This window comes from Thermothelomyces thermophilus, chromosome 5 (assembly GCF_000226095.1).
Source record: "Thermothelomyces thermophilus ATCC 42464 chromosome 5, complete sequence".
Classification (NCBI taxonomy): domain Eukaryota; kingdom Fungi; phylum Ascomycota; class Sordariomycetes; order Sordariales; family Chaetomiaceae; genus Thermothelomyces; species Thermothelomyces thermophilus.
Window position 1 is genome coordinate 42,450 of NC_016476.1, and position 14,229 is coordinate 56,678.

The following is a 14,229-nucleotide window of genomic DNA, read 5'->3' on the forward strand; positions in this document are numbered from 1 at the left end:
TGGCATATCTAGGCGTCCATGCGCATCGCCAACATCACCTTTGGTTGGAGACCTCTACCCGAATCCGTTCTCTTTCACTCGTTCAATTAGGAAATACTCCGATTAACGCATATCATAATGGCAAGTATTACGCTTCTGTTGACCCGAGCCAGGTCGCTAGGCCGATAATTGACTTACTAACCACTTCTCGCTCGCCGTGACCAGCCTCCCAACGCGAAGACTGTCGAGGATCCCGAACTTACGGTCCGCCTGAAGTACGGCATGCATACCATCTTTCTCATAGCTATGGCAGACTGGTCGTTTTCCCGTCTTACCGCCGAGCTACTCTCGATTCTCCGAGACCGCTACCCCAACGGCCTGAACACCTCGACCAACCCCGCCGAGTCGCAGGTAACGCCTGTACCAGCCAATGACAGCGATGTCAAAGTAGCATACGCACTTCCAAAGAACCCCAATGATCTGAATCAAGGATGGAGGACCATCAAGGCAACAGAGACCGACACAATCGGCAAGAAGGGGCTGACGGACATGTGCTCTGTTGCCTTCACCTTTCTGGAACCCGACGCAGACGAGGCTAGCGCCCAGTTTGTGGTGGAGGTTCCGATTATTGAGGAAGAGGAGGAATAAGACTTGTGAATACTCCAAGCGGCGTCTTGTCTGGTTTTCCATTGCGTCTCTCATGAGAGTAAGGCGCGTGGAGCATTCTGAGATTGGCGTTCACCATGATATAAGATACCCGGAGCCAGGTGTTACCCGAGGGGACAGTCCGATACCCTAATGGGCCTCCAATCAGTGCTGGCTCCAAAAAGCTTGAAAGTTCTTGTAAATTTTGAATGGCTGAAGGCATCGGTAAAAGCAAACCTCCACCGCCAAGGCCAATGCTTTGGGACGCAATTTATGATGCCCAGACCAAAGGCGGACAGGAGCACAGAATCAGGCTTAGTAAGCATGAGAGTGAAGGTCATCTGTTCAACGTGAAGAAGCTACGTAATACGTTGTACACATTGCAACTGACCTGGCTGGAAGCCGATTCCAGGATTATAAAGGGGCTTGGTCGCGAGCGAGGTTCTTAGTTTGATGTCAATTGGCTCGCATACAGCCATTTATATGTTTAAGCTAGATCCTACGTGTGGCAACTTCGATAAAAAGGTTGTGTAGTGTAGTGGTTATCACTCTGGATTTTGACAAAGGTGTCAAAATTTCCAGAAACCCCGGTTCGAACCCGGGCACGACCTCTTTTTTGCCACATTTGGGCAGCTCCACCACCGACCTCTGAGAGTCCGTGGCCACTTAACGACATCTGTGCTTGCCCAAGCGAATTCATGAATCACAAATGCGTCCCAAATTATGGAACATACCGTACAGCATGCGCTTCGGTCTTATAAGCGAGCGTTACCTTAGCTTTGCGTGGAACACTTGCTGTGGCCCCGTTTCGAGGTTGCCCATTCTAGGACGTGTAGGTTTGGTCAATTCGCGAACGTTGCAAATCCTCGATGGCTTCAACCATTCGTGTTCTAACTTCTGCATCTCCCTGTGAGGCATATTTGATTTGATATGAATAAACAGCCCAGCAATACCTCCATGTGCTTCTGAACTGGCAACCCACCAAAGCATCCACCAAATATTTTGTGTGACCCGCAGTGAGAGGGCAAAGAAGAGAGGAAGAAAAGAAAGAAACGATCAGTCCATAAATAGAGTAGCAAATTTATGCGTAGAGAAGCCTCGTAGCAGACGTAAGGAATGTTATACTGGCATATAGCCATGGGAGCGTTTCATTTTCTTCTCGGCCTTGCCGCGTATCACTCCGGTGAGATGCGTAATTCATACGCATGGTCATTTAGGACGGCAAGGGCTTGGAGGCCCAACCCAGCTGCTGCTTGGCGCCGTCAAAGACGACAAAGGCAGCCTTGAGAGCAACGTCTCCAAATATGGAGAACCCGATCCCCGTATTCGCCTGGATCCCACCAAAACATATAATGCCGCTCGAGTCGGTTGCCGCGTATCTCACGTAATCGCCGGGCACGCTAATCGTGGTGTTGCTGTCGCCGATCCCGAAGGCGAAGTCTGGGACTGACCCGCTGCAGGGCAGGGTGTAGCCACCTTGAATGCTGTCGTACTTTGCGCCGCTGATTTGGCCGTAGTAGGCCGAGACCACAGAACTGGGCAGAAGGAACAGGGACGTACCCGTATCCGCAATGCCTTGAATCGTGGTCCTCTTGAAGCTTCCGGAACCAACCGCGTATCCCGGCGACGTCCACGCCCAGAACCCGTCGCTGCTGTCTACGGGCATGTATGTGATTTCGCCGGTGTAGGCACCGTGGTCAATGTAACCAAAGTTGAAGAACCCGGCTGCTCGCATCGCCTTGTCAGCCTCGGGTCTGAAGGAGGGATCTTTGTTGCTGGTGCGTGGTGGAGTCACTTACGAGCACTGGCTTTGAGGTCAGCTGTAAAGATAGGGGCGTCGAGGTCGGCCTTAGCATTATCGAAGAACGTCTTTTGTGGCACGGGCTGGACAGTATTGATGGAACTGAAGCCAAGGCCAAGGAGGCCGTCGTTATTGGGGTCCGAAGTGAACTCATCTGATACCCTCCTCGCAACCTCGACGGCCTGGGACGGAACTGTCAACCCACCGACGGTGACTGCATCGGTGTACACATCGCCACTCGAGGAGCTGCCGTCTCCGTAGGAGATCTGCCATGAGTAGCCCTGCAGCTTCTGGGCCGTGGAACTCTCGTTCGGGTCGTATATGGTCTGCCCCTGCACATCGCTGGACCTGGTCTCTGAGCTAAACACCCAGAGGTCACTGGATCCCGTGTCGAAATCGAGGTTGAGAACTTGCGGAGGAGTGCCGATGGAAACCGGTGTCAGGTACTCGACATCGTTTGTCTCGGGATTCGTCTCGGTGCTGCCGTTCGATCGCTTGCGTATCTCGGCTCGGAAGCGGGCCACTGCTTCTCTGAGATCATGCGGCAGAGGAACGCCGTACTTGTGGTAGATTCGGGCGAGCTGGACCGGCCCATTTCGGACGAAGTTTGGGTTGCGCACCTGCTTCAAGGACAGGGTGCCCGACCCAAATGTCGTCGGGGTACTGGAAGATCGGGGCAAGACACCGGCACAAACTTCGACTGCGCAGGTGGCAGCAACGAGAGCTGGGGTGAGATGCATAATGTCAAATGACTTGATCCCTTTGTTAGGCAGCAATGGCTCGAGAACGTTGTTGAAGACTCCGAAAATCCAAAGGAACCAGACTGCAACTGAAAGACGAAAGGTGCCACACCCCCTCGTTGGTGTACGTAGCGGAGGACATTCAGTTTTCGAGCTCGACTCTGGCAGGCTGCATGCAGAAAGTCAAGATGATGGAATCCTTTTCTGAGTTGACACGGATGGGACAAGCAGGCCGATGGAAAGCACCGAGAATACGAATAATGCAACCGCTACTTGCCCGGAATCAAAGTGCGGCAACCACGAACGGCTCAAGGAAATAGCATTGCAAGCACAAAACCAGCAACTCGCTGCCGTCGGCCTGGAATACCGGACCTGCCGAACAAATAAGACATATATCGGACCTGCTGCGTTTGCAAGCAGCTACACATTCTTCAGATATCCCGAAGCAACAGTGCGTTTCGCGTCTTGACAAATGCAAGTCATACGAAGAACGCGCGGCGATTTAATATTTGGCGCCTACTGCAATTGCGTCAAAGCTGTACCACTGGACAAGTATGAAACGCAGGTGGAAGACTTAAACAACAGAAGGAGGCTATGCAGCGGTGGCTTCCAAGGCTCAACAAAGTGCCTTATAGACTACCGAAGAAAGAGGACAAAAGAGCGCGATATGTGGACAAAAGAAATGGCCAATGTGCTTAGCCAGCGTTGCACATTGCTCTGGATGCTTGTGGAGCATGCGAGAGATAAGTTTGCACGATTCTGATACCTAACTAGCTTACAGATGTCAAGGTTCGTCAACGCCGTCAGAGTCGGAGGCACGAGTAATCCTAGGAACCCGTCACTCTGGGCAACCCGGCGGCCCGGGCCGTTACTGCCTCGAGGGGCACAATTTACTACATAATAAGTGTCTATCCATGAACTATAATACGATATATATAGGCATCGGCATGGAGTACATCACTATTGCATTTCCTCCCTGGCAAAATCACCAGCTGCAACCCTGAACGAAGCATCTGCAGGTGCATCTACTGGGGTGAATCAAGTGCTAAGATGGGCAGCCGACCCAAGGGACTAGGGCAACATCAGAGCAGGAAGGTCGGGAGATGTTACACAGTAAAGAATGCCATGTAGGCGACACGGCCGAAATGATCTACTTCCGCATTGTCCTCCATTCTGCAGCCAACCGTTAAAGCACCATGATGCCAAAAAAAAGGCAGCAGACGCTACTCTGACCCGGTGTGGCTCGTTGCGCGACCGAGAACGCGCGTGTGAAGTTTTACATGCTATGTATGTACCTTGGGGGCAACCTGTTGAGTGGTCACGCCGAGAGAGGTGCGCCTGCTTCCACCCGGCACCCTCTCTGAACGGGACCAAGGAGCGAGAGAAAGCTAGAAGTCGAGGAGTTTGAATCGTCTGCTTCCATACTCAACCAGAAGTTCTTACCATTGGACCGGTAACCGTAATGTGACGTCGAATGGACTAAATAAGTTGAGATGGTATTAGAAAAATTCCTCTGTAATTAATTTAGTTAGTGCGGACAGCAAGATGATGCCGCCTCGGAAATTGCAGAGAACGGCGTACTGAATAGCTTCCCAGCGTCGGCTGAGCGGCACTTCCATAGCAGCAACAGCTTGGTCTCGCGATCTCCATAAATGCTCGAGCCGTGTTGGAAGCCGACGAAGATGACTAGACACGCACGCGACGAAGGACGCACCACACAGGGGTGGTGTTAGCGCGGACGCCATGGCTCGGCCATGCAGCCACTACTGATAGCTCTCCCGGAGGGGTGGCTAGCGTGCGGGCTGTTGCAGGAACGGCAGGAGACAAGCCTTTTGCGGCTTGGCAGCACTTGTCTCGAGTTGGTAAGGCTGGAGTGGGCAAGTGGGGTGGAAGGAAGCTTTTCATGGTAGCGCGTTACCAGAGAGATGTCAGGCTTTTAAAACCAGGGGATTGCACACAAAGTATGAGAGCATTGCTGCGGCTCGTGAAGCGCGTGAAAGCTCACGATGACAGACCCTGTGAGTGCCTCCTTCAGCGGGTCTAATTGTCAGAGGGTTATCTTGTCGCCGCCGTCTTGGTCGTCTCGATATCGTCCAACACGAGCCTGCCTCGCTCGCGGCGCCGCATGATTGGGCCCCGACCATACTTGGCCCCTTGCCGGGATTGGCAGGTGCTTGGTGTTTGGTGTTGGCTGTGGCCGGGATGTAGTGTATGAAGTTGTACGAGCACGCGACAGGCCACCGAACCTGCTAACGGTCACGCGAAGCTGCATTTTGCTAGCCATGATCGGATGCTGGCTGGAGGAAGCTCTTCAACGGGCTATTGCCTGCGGACGGATCCTGAGGGAGTGGTTCCGCAAGCGGGCAGGTGTTGGTTGTGGTAGAAGACGTGAGCCGACTGGCTCTGTTGCTGGGGCGATATCGCTCGAACTGATCCTTGTTTGGAGTAGTATAGTGCATACGTCCATACGTACTGCAAAATCAGTTTGGAGGCCTAGAAAGTCTGGAAGGCAACCCCCACACTTTTTGTGGTTGTTGCGGGACGGGCCCGAGACAATGTCGAGCGATCTCAGATCCTCGAGGCTCAACTGCTGCAAAGCATGTTGCACGCCACCACGCTGCCTGCGTGTATCCAAAGGGTTGCGCTTCCAAAAATTGAACCGGCGGCCGATCCATGCAGCAATCCTCATGTCTGGCCGCCTACTCTGGGAGGAACCACCAGGTTGTTCCGTGCACAGACAGGCCAAACTCAAGGGCCCTGTGCCAAGCCGGCGCCTTACATAGTAGTGTGCGACGGGAGCGAAGTTGGGCCAGTGGGGTTTCGAGGAACGGTCAGCCATCCTGGCGACTAGTGAAGGACCGTTGAGTACCTGCCTATTTGATGTCTGATGCCAATAGATGAGAAGACGCGGTTGGCAATCCAGAATCCCTAGAGTTTCCGGGGAGGTGAGAACAGGTAAAAACAGGTCATTCCACCTCACCGGGTCGACAGCAGTTCTAGGTGCCGAGGCTCGGGCGAATTTGGCCTACCTATCTTATCAGTCGCTAATAATCACCGTTGCCGTTGCCGCTGTTGCACGATGGCAGCCTCGATCTCTGCGCAGACTATCGGTATTGGGTGCACGCCCTTCGAGTCTTTAACCCTTTCAAAGGAGTCATAAAAATGACAATATTCGATCGGTTACGGAAGCAGATCCGATTGCGGTGGGTCTGTGATCTTGGGAATTCCAAGTCGTGGACGAAGTAATTCGCACTCCTGTCCGTTGTTCGCCGTTTCAGCAAATGACGGGGGCGGGCACAGCCAAGCGATCCCTCCGACTGCCTGCTATTCCCGGCATGGTGGCTTCTGCAGGCGGGAACTGGCAACCTGCCCTCTTGGATAAAGGGCCCCAAAGGGCCAGCCAATCATGCCTCGCGATTGGTCGACCCTCGATGTTTGCCCGCAGCATACCTCGGAGCACTTTGCTGATCGTCTTGCCTCTCGGGTCATCATTCACTTAACTCAGAAGACAATGCATATTATCGATCCGTAGGTGCTTTGGTTGATCGAAGTAAGGCCTCAGGAGGCCGTGTGTCATAATAGGGCAAAGACTGCAGCCGAACAATAGCATGGAGAAGCAGCAAAAGTTTGAGAGCCTGCGGATCGATCCATTTGGCCGAATGCACAGTCCAATATTCCAGTACGGAGTAATTCGTATGTACTCTACATACATACATACCTTCCTTACCTGCATACACTACGTTTGAGTACGTCCACGAAACTCGCCCATTCAAGGCTAAACCGACCCCACATTATCGATGGACAGGACTTTCCAGATCAGCTTCATTTGATATAGTATCATGAATGCAGTAGCGCGCGCCGAGACCGCATGCCCACATAGCTCCCGGAGGCCAGAGACGGTCCACTTTTTTCTCTTTATATAGAGAACAACACGCTTTCGACCTGCCTATTTTGGGCGTGTCCTCGTCGCTCCGGCGAATCATCGAATGGCCGGCCGTTCTGAATGCCAATCGGCTAGTTTGCTCCACCCCAGCCGGGGCGTGTTGGCTGCGGCGCGCCAGGGAGCAACAACCCGCGGCAGAGCGTTTCCATCCCATCTGGCGTTCCTTCCTTATCACGCTCGGGGGGGAAAGATGGGGCAGCACATGGCAGCGCAAGGGCGCGCTTTCCCGGGTGGCGATGGAAAACCGGATAAGCGCATGACAGAAACCACATTCTGCTTCCGGTTCGGCCTTCTACCGCACTTGGCAGCTGGTCTCGATTAAGCCAACCGCGGAGTCGACCGGCGCATTACTTTAAATACATCGTCCGCTGCACGCCAGCGCGCTCTACTCCTTCCCGTTCTTTCCTTTCCCGCTTCACATCCCAAGACTCTTCCGGTCTCGTCAATCGCGCCCTCGCCAAACCCAGGCAGGGAGTCCTGCCTCACTGGTGGTTTTGCACGCCCCGAGAGCGACATCCCCACGGATATTCACCGCCCACAATGACGGAGAAGAAGTCCTTCGAGGCCACCGCGGCCACCGGCGCGGTGCGCCCGTTCGCCGAGAGCCAGCCGCCCGTCGAAGATGCCACCGAGCTCAAGACGCACGACGTCTCGGTCGAGAAGGCCCCCACCGAGGTTGAGGAGGTCGATGAGGAGGACCTGTACCGCCCGCTGGCCATGGACCCCTCAATTCCGCACGAGGAGAACCCGCTCACCTTCCGGGCCGTCTTCACCGGCTGTGTCTTGGGCTTGCTTGTTTGCGCCTCCAACCTCTACCTCGGTGAGTCACTCGCCCCTCGCTTCCAATTCCCCCCAACCGGGGATCGATCGCCGAACTTGGCAGCCCACGAGCGCGACGGCAGCTTGGCCAGGAGCGAGCCTGTGCTGACTCTCCACCAGGTCTGAAGACGGGTTTCACATTTAGCGCCAACATGTTCGGCGCCATCTTCGGTTACGGTGTTCTGAAGCTGCTCGAAAAGACGGGCGGCAAGCTCCCCATCATCGGCGGCATGTTTGGTCCCCAGGAGAACTCGATCGTTCAGGCCGCCGCCACCGGAGCCGGCGGCACTGGCGGCATCTTCGTCGCTGCGATTCCCGCCATGTACCAGCTTGGTGTCATGGACCCGGGTCATTCCCCCAAGGATGACATCGGCATCATTTTCACCATCACCCTCGTCACCTCCTTCATTGGCCTCTTTTACGTCACGCCGCTACGCCGCTTCTTCATTATCCAGGTCGCGCGGGAGCTGAAGCTCATGTTCCCGACCGCGACGGCCGTTGCCCTGACGATCCGATCCATGCACGCCGGTGCCGCGGGCAGCATTGACGCTCTCAAGAAGCTCAAGTGCCTCGCTGTCTGCTTCTTTGGTGCCCTTATCCACCGCGTCTGTTCCTACTACGCGGTCGGCATCCTTTACGACTGGCACGTCTTCACCTGGATTCACATCTGGAGCGGCTACAAGAGCTGGGCCATGAATATCGAGTCCTGGGGCTGGTATATGGAGTGGACGCCCGCCTTCATCGGCTCCGGCATCCTGATCGGCCTCAACCCCGCCATCTCCATGTTCATCGGCTCTCTCACCGCCTGGGCCATCATCGGGCCCGCTCTGGTCCACTACGGCGAGTGCATCGGTATCGACCTGAGCGACGGCGATCCCAAGTGGAACGGCTACTACACTTTCGCCAGCCTTAGCAACCTCGGCAAGCAGACGCCCTCCCCGCGTTACTGGCTCCTCTGGCCCGGCGTCATGGTCATGGTGTGCTGCTCCATGGCCGAGCTGCTCGTTCAGTACAAGGCCATCTGGGCAGGCGCCAAGTCGATCTGGAACCAGACCTGTGCGGGCATCAACAGCACGCTGGTTGCGCGCGGCAAGTCGAGCGCTTTCTTCGAGAAGCACGGCTCCGTCCAGGCCAAGAATGAGGACATTGTTGAGGATCCCTTCCCGCCCAAGGAGCAGGTCAAGACGTGGATGTGGGCCCTGGGCCTGCTCGTCGCCCTCGTCATCGGCATGATCATCTTCCACTTCCAGTGGGACACCCACCCGGGCCTGACCATCCTTGCCATCGTGCTCGCCTTCCTCTTCTCCTTCCTCGCCATCCAGATTGGTGCTGTGACGGACAATACGCCGCTCACGGCCGCCTCCAAGGCGTCGCAGCTCATCTTTGGCGGCGCCACCTCCAACAGCGGCTACACGATCCAGCACGCCCAAAAGATCAACCTCGTTGCTGGCGCTCTGGCCTCGGGCGGTGCCGACATGGCCACCTCGCTGGTCAGCGACTTCCGTACCGGCTTCCTGATCGGCACCTCCCCCATCAAGCAGTGGATCGCCCAGGCCATTGGCGCCTTCTGCTCCGTCTGGCTCGGGCCGGGCCTCTTTGTGCTCTTCACGTCGGCCTACCCCTGCATCTGGTCCCCTAACCAGGAGGACCGCGCCAAGTGCCCCTTCCTCGTCCCCTCCGTGTCGGCCTGGGCCGCCGTCGCGCAGGCCGTCACCGACCCCAACGTCGCCATCCCACTCAAGAGCGGCATCTTTGCCATCGTCATGGGCGTCGTCTCCATCATCCAGGTCGTGATCCGCCACTTCTACCTGGTCGGCGACCGCGCCAAGTACCGCGCCTGGCTGCCCAACTGGGGTGCCATCGCTCTGTCCTGGGTCGTCCCTGCCCCCGTGTTTGCCAACGCTGCACTGCTCGGTGCCATCATTGCCGCCCTCTGGAGGAAGTACAGCATGAGGACCTGGGATATCTACGGCTATGCCGTGGCTGCTGGTAAATCCCCTTTTGGTTTCCCCAGGAACCCGAGCGTTTCCACGTGACTAACCCGGTTTTTTCTCTCTCTCCAGGTTTCATTGCCGGCGAGGGTCTTGGCGGTGTCGTCGGTGCCATCCTCACGCTTGCCAATGTTGATGGCAGCGTCAAGGGCACCAATGTGGCCTGCCCGATGAATTCGTGCTAGTCATGGGGCGGCGGTCTAGGCTGGTATTGCCACCAGGGAGCAAGCCACGCCCCATCTGGGGAGAGTTTTTTGTGTTCTTTTTTTATTGGCCATTTTTAGGCACGTTCATGGAAGATACCGCGATACCAATGAGATAAGGCATGATGCCGAGTAATGATAACACGATGCTTTCTGCATATTTTGATATATAGCACTGCACGTTAAGTGAGAGGGGTATGCATAACATTGGCTTTTATGCAAGGAACGGTAGGCAGTGAGGAAAGATGGACGTAGTCACCCAGTTCGCCAGTCACTTTACAGCTCTAGAAATGTGGATGGATGACAAGTGCAAGCAGCAGAAAATACCGCTGGGAATACGATGGTTGTGTAATATCAGATGATGGATAACCAGCACAAAGAGGCTCAAAAAAAACACTACATTACTCCCGCGTTTCCTAGTAACCCGAGGGGGGAGGGGTCCTGTCCCTTTAAGCCACCACCTCGGTCTGGCGAGCGTGGGGCCCATCCTTCTCCTTCTCCTTGGCGTCCTCGTCCACGGTCAGCGACTTGCTCGACTCGTCGGTGACGCCGAACAGCTTGTCCATGGCCTCGAGCGACACGCCCTTGGTCTCGGGCACGAAGAACCAGACAAAGACGAACATGGAGAAGCAGAAGCTGCCAAAGAGGAGGTATGTTCTGCGGTAGTTAGATCCACCCGTCAGTCTCTTGCGTGTTAAAGGCGGGAAGAGGAGGCAGGCAAAAGATTAATTAAAAAAAAAAAAAGGACTCACCCGTATCCACCTTCGCCCATGGTGACGATCATGACGGGCACGGTGCGAGCGACGACAAAGTTAAAGAGCCACTGGGTGGCGGCCGCGTACGCCACGTTGAGCGAGCGCAGCCGGGCGGCGGGGATCTCACTGGCGTAGATCCAGCAGGCGGGGCCCCAGCCGAATTGGAAGAAGCTGGAGGAGGAGACAGAGACGTTAGTGAATCATGGTTCTTAAATTTTTTTTCCCCCCTCATCCTTTTTCTTCTCTTCTCTTCTCTTCTCCTCTCTGCATTTTTGCACACGAGACGCAAAATGCAAGGTGGTGGGAAGGAGGAAGGGAGCAAAACGGGAGAGAGAGGGAAAAAAAAAAAAAAATAGGGAAAACTCACGCTGCAAAGAGGAAGATGCAGACGAGGGCAAAGTAGCCGGCGGGCGGGACGGATTCGCCCTCCTTGGGCGGGGCGATGCGGACGTAGAGGCCAATGTAGAACATGGCGAGACCCTGAGCGATGGAGGTCCAGAGCAGGCTGCGGCGGCGGCCGAGGGAGTCGGCCATGAAGAGCAGGAAGATGATGCAGCTGGTGACCTTGACGATGCCGTAGACGCCGGTGCTGAAGAGCGAGGTCGAGGTGCCGGTCAGGCCGAGGTTCTTGAAGATGGTGGGCGCGTACGTGTTGATGGCGTTGGTGCCCGTCATCTGCTGGCAGATCATGAGGATGATGCTGATGAGGACGCGGCGGCGGTTGCCGGCGATGGTCCACATCTCGCGCTGCAGGTTCCAGAAGCTGGCGTCGCCGATGAGGCGGCGCTCGTGCTCGAGCTGGGCGACGATCTCCTGGAACTCGTCCTGGATGTACGGGTGGTCGGGCGGCAGGTTGCGGATGCGCGACAGGACCCGCTTGGTGTCCTCCCAGCGGTCCCGGCGGGCCAGCCAGCGGGGCGATTCCTGGCAGAGCAGCATGCACAGGCACAGCAGCGCGGCCGGGAGCGCCTGGATGGCGAGCGGGAAGACGTACATGATCTTGGTCTCCGGGAAGTGGATGCTGACCGAGTAGTTGATCCAGAAGGCGATCATGCCGCCCGTCACGATGAAGAGCTGGTACAGGCCGGTGAGCAGGCCGCGGATCGCCCGCGGCGCGTTCTCGGACACGTAGATGGGGTTGATGGTGCTGGCCGCGCCGACGCCGGCGCCGGCGATGAAGCGACCGGCGTACATGGGGCCCAGGTTGCCGCTGGCGGCGGCCTGCATGATGATGCCGATGATGATGATCAGGGAGACGCCGATGAGGCACCACTTGCGCCCGAAGCGGTCCGTCATGGGAGAGGCGACCAGGGCGCCGAGGAAACAGCCGGCTTGGAGGGTCGAGACGATGTTGGCCGACAGGTTGGCCGAGGCCTGCGACTTTGGATCACCAAGATTGAAGTCCCTGATGAACGGCGGAAGGACGATGACGCCGCCGATGACGGACGAGTCCCAACCGAAGGACATGGCGCCGAAGCATGCCTGCGAAGGAGGGTAAAAAAAAACCCAGACGTCAGCGACAGAGATCTTGATAAAGAAATGCTCGGCCCCCCGTCCGCGACGATGACGACGACGACGACGACGACGACGACGGCCGCAGTACGACTTACCGAGCAGGCGAGCAAGTAGACACGCCAGCCGTAGATCTCGGGCGGATCCGAGGCCATGGCCTCGTTCCGCACGATCTTTTGCAATATCTTGGTCGACAGCCCCATGATGGTGAATTCAACCTGTCTCTGTCGATGTGTTGCGACGAGAAGGGAAGGGGGTTGTATCAAGATCCGGAGGGGGAGTCTTCTTCAACGCTCTGAACAGAGACGGCGGGAGGGAGGAAGACGGGACCCCAGATTGCGCCGGGACTCGGACTCAGATGAGTGAGACGCTGGCAGGTAGCAATCCGGGCCTTTTTGTAGTCGCACTGCTCTTCTCCCGCGATATCAGACAAGGGGGATTCGTGCGGGCAAACGGGCCCGCTGTCACCCCCTTCGGGACGCCGGTCCCTGATTGGGCTGATTGGGGGTCCCAGGTCTCGATCCCGGACCGGCTCCATCTGTGATCCTACCCCGGCAGGTGCGGAGAAGGGCTCGCCAACCTTGCCTTTTTGCAAACAAACGGCTAGGGAAGATCGGCCTCAATCAAGGTAGCATTGGTAGCATTGGACCGGCGTGCTGGTTGAAAGTGACCTCTGCTGCCGTCTCTCGTTGCCTTGCCACACTAGAACGGATGCTTCCTAGTGTAGTGCAGGCAAGGCCCCAGCGGCCCCTACTCCCGCCCTTTTTTTCCACCAAATGGAGGCGTTGGCCGGGGGGAAGAAGGGGGGGCCGCTCACCCTGCAGCAGGTTAACGGTTTTCCTCTGTCCTGCCCGCCAAGACGGCGACCATGACCTGCAGCGCTCGGGTTTGTTGAACTGAAGCGTGCAGTTCTCCGAACGCTGCAAATCGCCGACTGGCATTTTTTTTTTCGGCAACGCACGTATGTACAGTAGTACCTCATCGTGATGGGCGTTAGATGCGCTCCAGCCGACCACGGTCTTTCCCCCAACCAGAGAGAGGGGAGCTCTCACGTTCCCCGGTAGGCATTTGACGCGCATAGCAATGGATTATCTTACAGCAGGCGGTCGGTCTGTACTCTGTACTACTATAGTACACCAACATGCCCATGGATCCGTATTAGCCTATTCGCATCGTGTGGAGCAGAACCGGGGCGGAAAAGTTGGGGTCGCTTGGGGAGAAAGGCGGGGGCGGGGACGAACTGGGGAAGATGAGCATGGAGAAACAAGGCGCCAAGAATGTATCTCTCTGACCCTCTCTTTTCTCCGCCTGGCACCCTCGTCATCTTTTTTGCTCGTCTTGATGTTGTTGTTCGGCGTCCCGGTATTCGGACAAGAGCGTGTGACGAATCAACTCGCCCTCTCTTGCATCTCTCTCGCAAAACGGTCGGCTCCATCGGCACTGTGTGCTGTCCGACTCCAGCGTACACTACTGCTACCTCGGTACGAGGTCCGCTACCTTGCCCAGCCAAGCATTTGCCGTGCGCGCCCTTCCCCAAAGTGACCAGCACCGGGTCTGATGCAAGAGTTGGCGGCCCTCCCACACTGCCGGGGCCGTGGGCGTCTCCATTGCCAGGTGATGATCCCTGTCGTGGAACTTATTGCCCGTTTCCAGACAGCATTTCTCCACGAATCAGGGGCCATCACGGGGCCCGGTCCATTAGCCGCCCCGGATCACCAACTCGGGCTTGAGACTGGCGAGTGAAAAGGAAAACAGACGGATCGTTGCATGGTTGCCCGGTAGTGTACTCGTGAGGCTCTCAAGAGCTCTCTCACCGCAGCCCGCAGCTGCCATCTTTTTGC

The 14,229-nt window shown here is 56.5% G+C and overlaps 5 protein-coding genes and 1 non-coding gene across 6 annotated transcripts; 3 read left to right on the top strand and 3 right to left on the bottom strand.

The window, feature by feature from the left end:
* Nucleotides 1–20: 20 nt before the first annotated feature.
* Nucleotides 21–953, top strand: MYCTH_2082040 (uncharacterized protein). The gene is made up of 2 exons (XM_003664696.1): nt 21–120; nt 205–953. Exons 1-2 carry the CDS (start codon nt 118–120, stop codon nt 625–627), a joined length of 426 nt encoding a protein of 141 aa, XP_003664744.1. The 5' UTR covers nt 21–117; the 3' UTR covers nt 628–953.
* A 195-nt stretch (nt 954–1,148) lies between these two features.
* Nucleotides 1,149–1,235, top strand: MYCTH_t131. Its single transcript has one exon. It is a non-coding gene; the product is annotated as a tRNA-Gln (tRNA).
* A 602-nt stretch (nt 1,236–1,837) lies between these two features.
* MYCTH_2065797 (uncharacterized protein) lies at nt 1,838–3,165 on the bottom strand (the record flags this gene model as incomplete). Its single annotated transcript, XM_003664697.1, has 2 exons — nt 1,838–2,349; nt 2,424–3,165. 2 exons carry the CDS (start codon nt 3,163–3,165, stop codon nt 1,838–1,840), a joined length of 1,254 nt encoding a protein of 417 aa, XP_003664745.1.
* A 2,276-nt stretch (nt 3,166–5,441) lies between these two features.
* Nucleotides 5,442–6,004, bottom strand: MYCTH_2111679 (uncharacterized protein; the record flags this gene model as incomplete). The annotated part of the gene is made up of 3 exons (XM_003664698.1): nt 5,442–5,600; nt 5,639–5,869; nt 5,945–6,004. The coding sequence occupies 3 exons, from the start codon at nt 6,002–6,004 to the stop codon at nt 5,442–5,444; spliced, it is 450 nt and encodes a 149-aa protein (XP_003664746.1).
* Nucleotides 6,005–7,539: 1,535 nt separating this feature from the next.
* On the top strand, nt 7,540–10,248 carry MYCTH_2307857 (uncharacterized protein). Its single transcript, XM_003664699.1, has 3 exons — nt 7,540–7,928; nt 8,048–9,916; nt 9,991–10,248. Exons 1-3 carry the CDS (start codon nt 7,649–7,651, stop codon nt 10,101–10,103), a joined length of 2,262 nt encoding a protein of 753 aa, XP_003664747.1. The 5' UTR covers nt 7,540–7,648; the 3' UTR covers nt 10,104–10,248.
* A 182-nt stretch (nt 10,249–10,430) lies between these two features.
* Nucleotides 10,431–12,786, bottom strand: MYCTH_108890 (MFS sugar transporter-like protein). The gene is made up of 4 exons (XM_003664700.1): nt 12,487–12,786; nt 11,244–12,358; nt 10,874–11,047; nt 10,431–10,778 (listed from the first exon to the last, which is right to left on the bottom strand). The coding sequence occupies exons 1-4, from the start codon at nt 12,589–12,591 to the stop codon at nt 10,571–10,573; spliced, it is 1,602 nt and encodes a 533-aa protein (XP_003664748.1). The 5' UTR covers nt 12,592–12,786; the 3' UTR covers nt 10,431–10,570.
* Nucleotides 12,787–14,229: the final 1,443 nt, after the last annotated feature.